This window comes from Cystoisospora suis (genome assembly GCF_002600585.1).
Source record: "Cystoisospora suis strain Wien I chromosome Unknown contig_14324, whole genome shotgun sequence".
In the NCBI taxonomy this organism is placed as follows: Eukaryota; Apicomplexa; class Conoidasida; order Eucoccidiorida; family Sarcocystidae; genus Cystoisospora; species Cystoisospora suis.
The window spans coordinates 1-466 of NW_027167046.1; the positions used below are offsets into that span (position 1 = coordinate 1).

General features: G+C 40.3%; 1 protein-coding gene across 1 annotated transcript; it reads left to right on the forward strand.

The window, feature by feature from the left end:
• Positions 1 to 68: 68 nt before the first annotated feature.
• On the forward strand, positions 69 to 293 carry CSUI_011577 (sodium hydrogen exchanger nhe2; the record flags this gene model as incomplete). The annotated part of the gene is made up of 1 exon (XM_068071675.1): positions 69 to 293. A coding segment is annotated over one exon (225 nt), but the record flags the coding sequence as incomplete, so codon positions are not given.
• Positions 294 to 466: the final 173 nt, after the last annotated feature.

Sequence of the window (466 nt, forward strand, 5' to 3'; positions counted from 1 at the left end):
TTGGTTGCTGTGTTTTATTCTTTCTTTCTCTTTCTTTCTCACTCTTTCTTTCTTTCTTTCCTTCAAAGGTGGCTGTAAACGTCATTTTCTTTTCCTTCTTTCTTCGGTATGGAATCTCGAGAATCTATGATTGGCCTAATGCACTCATGCTAGCATCGATTGTCTCCGCGACAGATCCAGTCGCTGTCATTGCATGCCTGAGAACCCTCGGAGCCCCAGAGAAACTTTCCTCTCTAATTGACGGAGAATCTCTACTCAATGATGGCTCAGCTGTCGTCTTCTTCGAAGTCTTCAGGTAACACCGAAAGAAAATGCCACAATACAACTTCTCCTCATTCTTCATTTCTCTTCTTGTCACCCCCCTTCGTTACCGATATCTATACAGATCTCTTCATCTATACTATAGATAGATATGTATCTGTCTTTATATCTCTATCAATTTATATCTACATATCCAGATACCTGT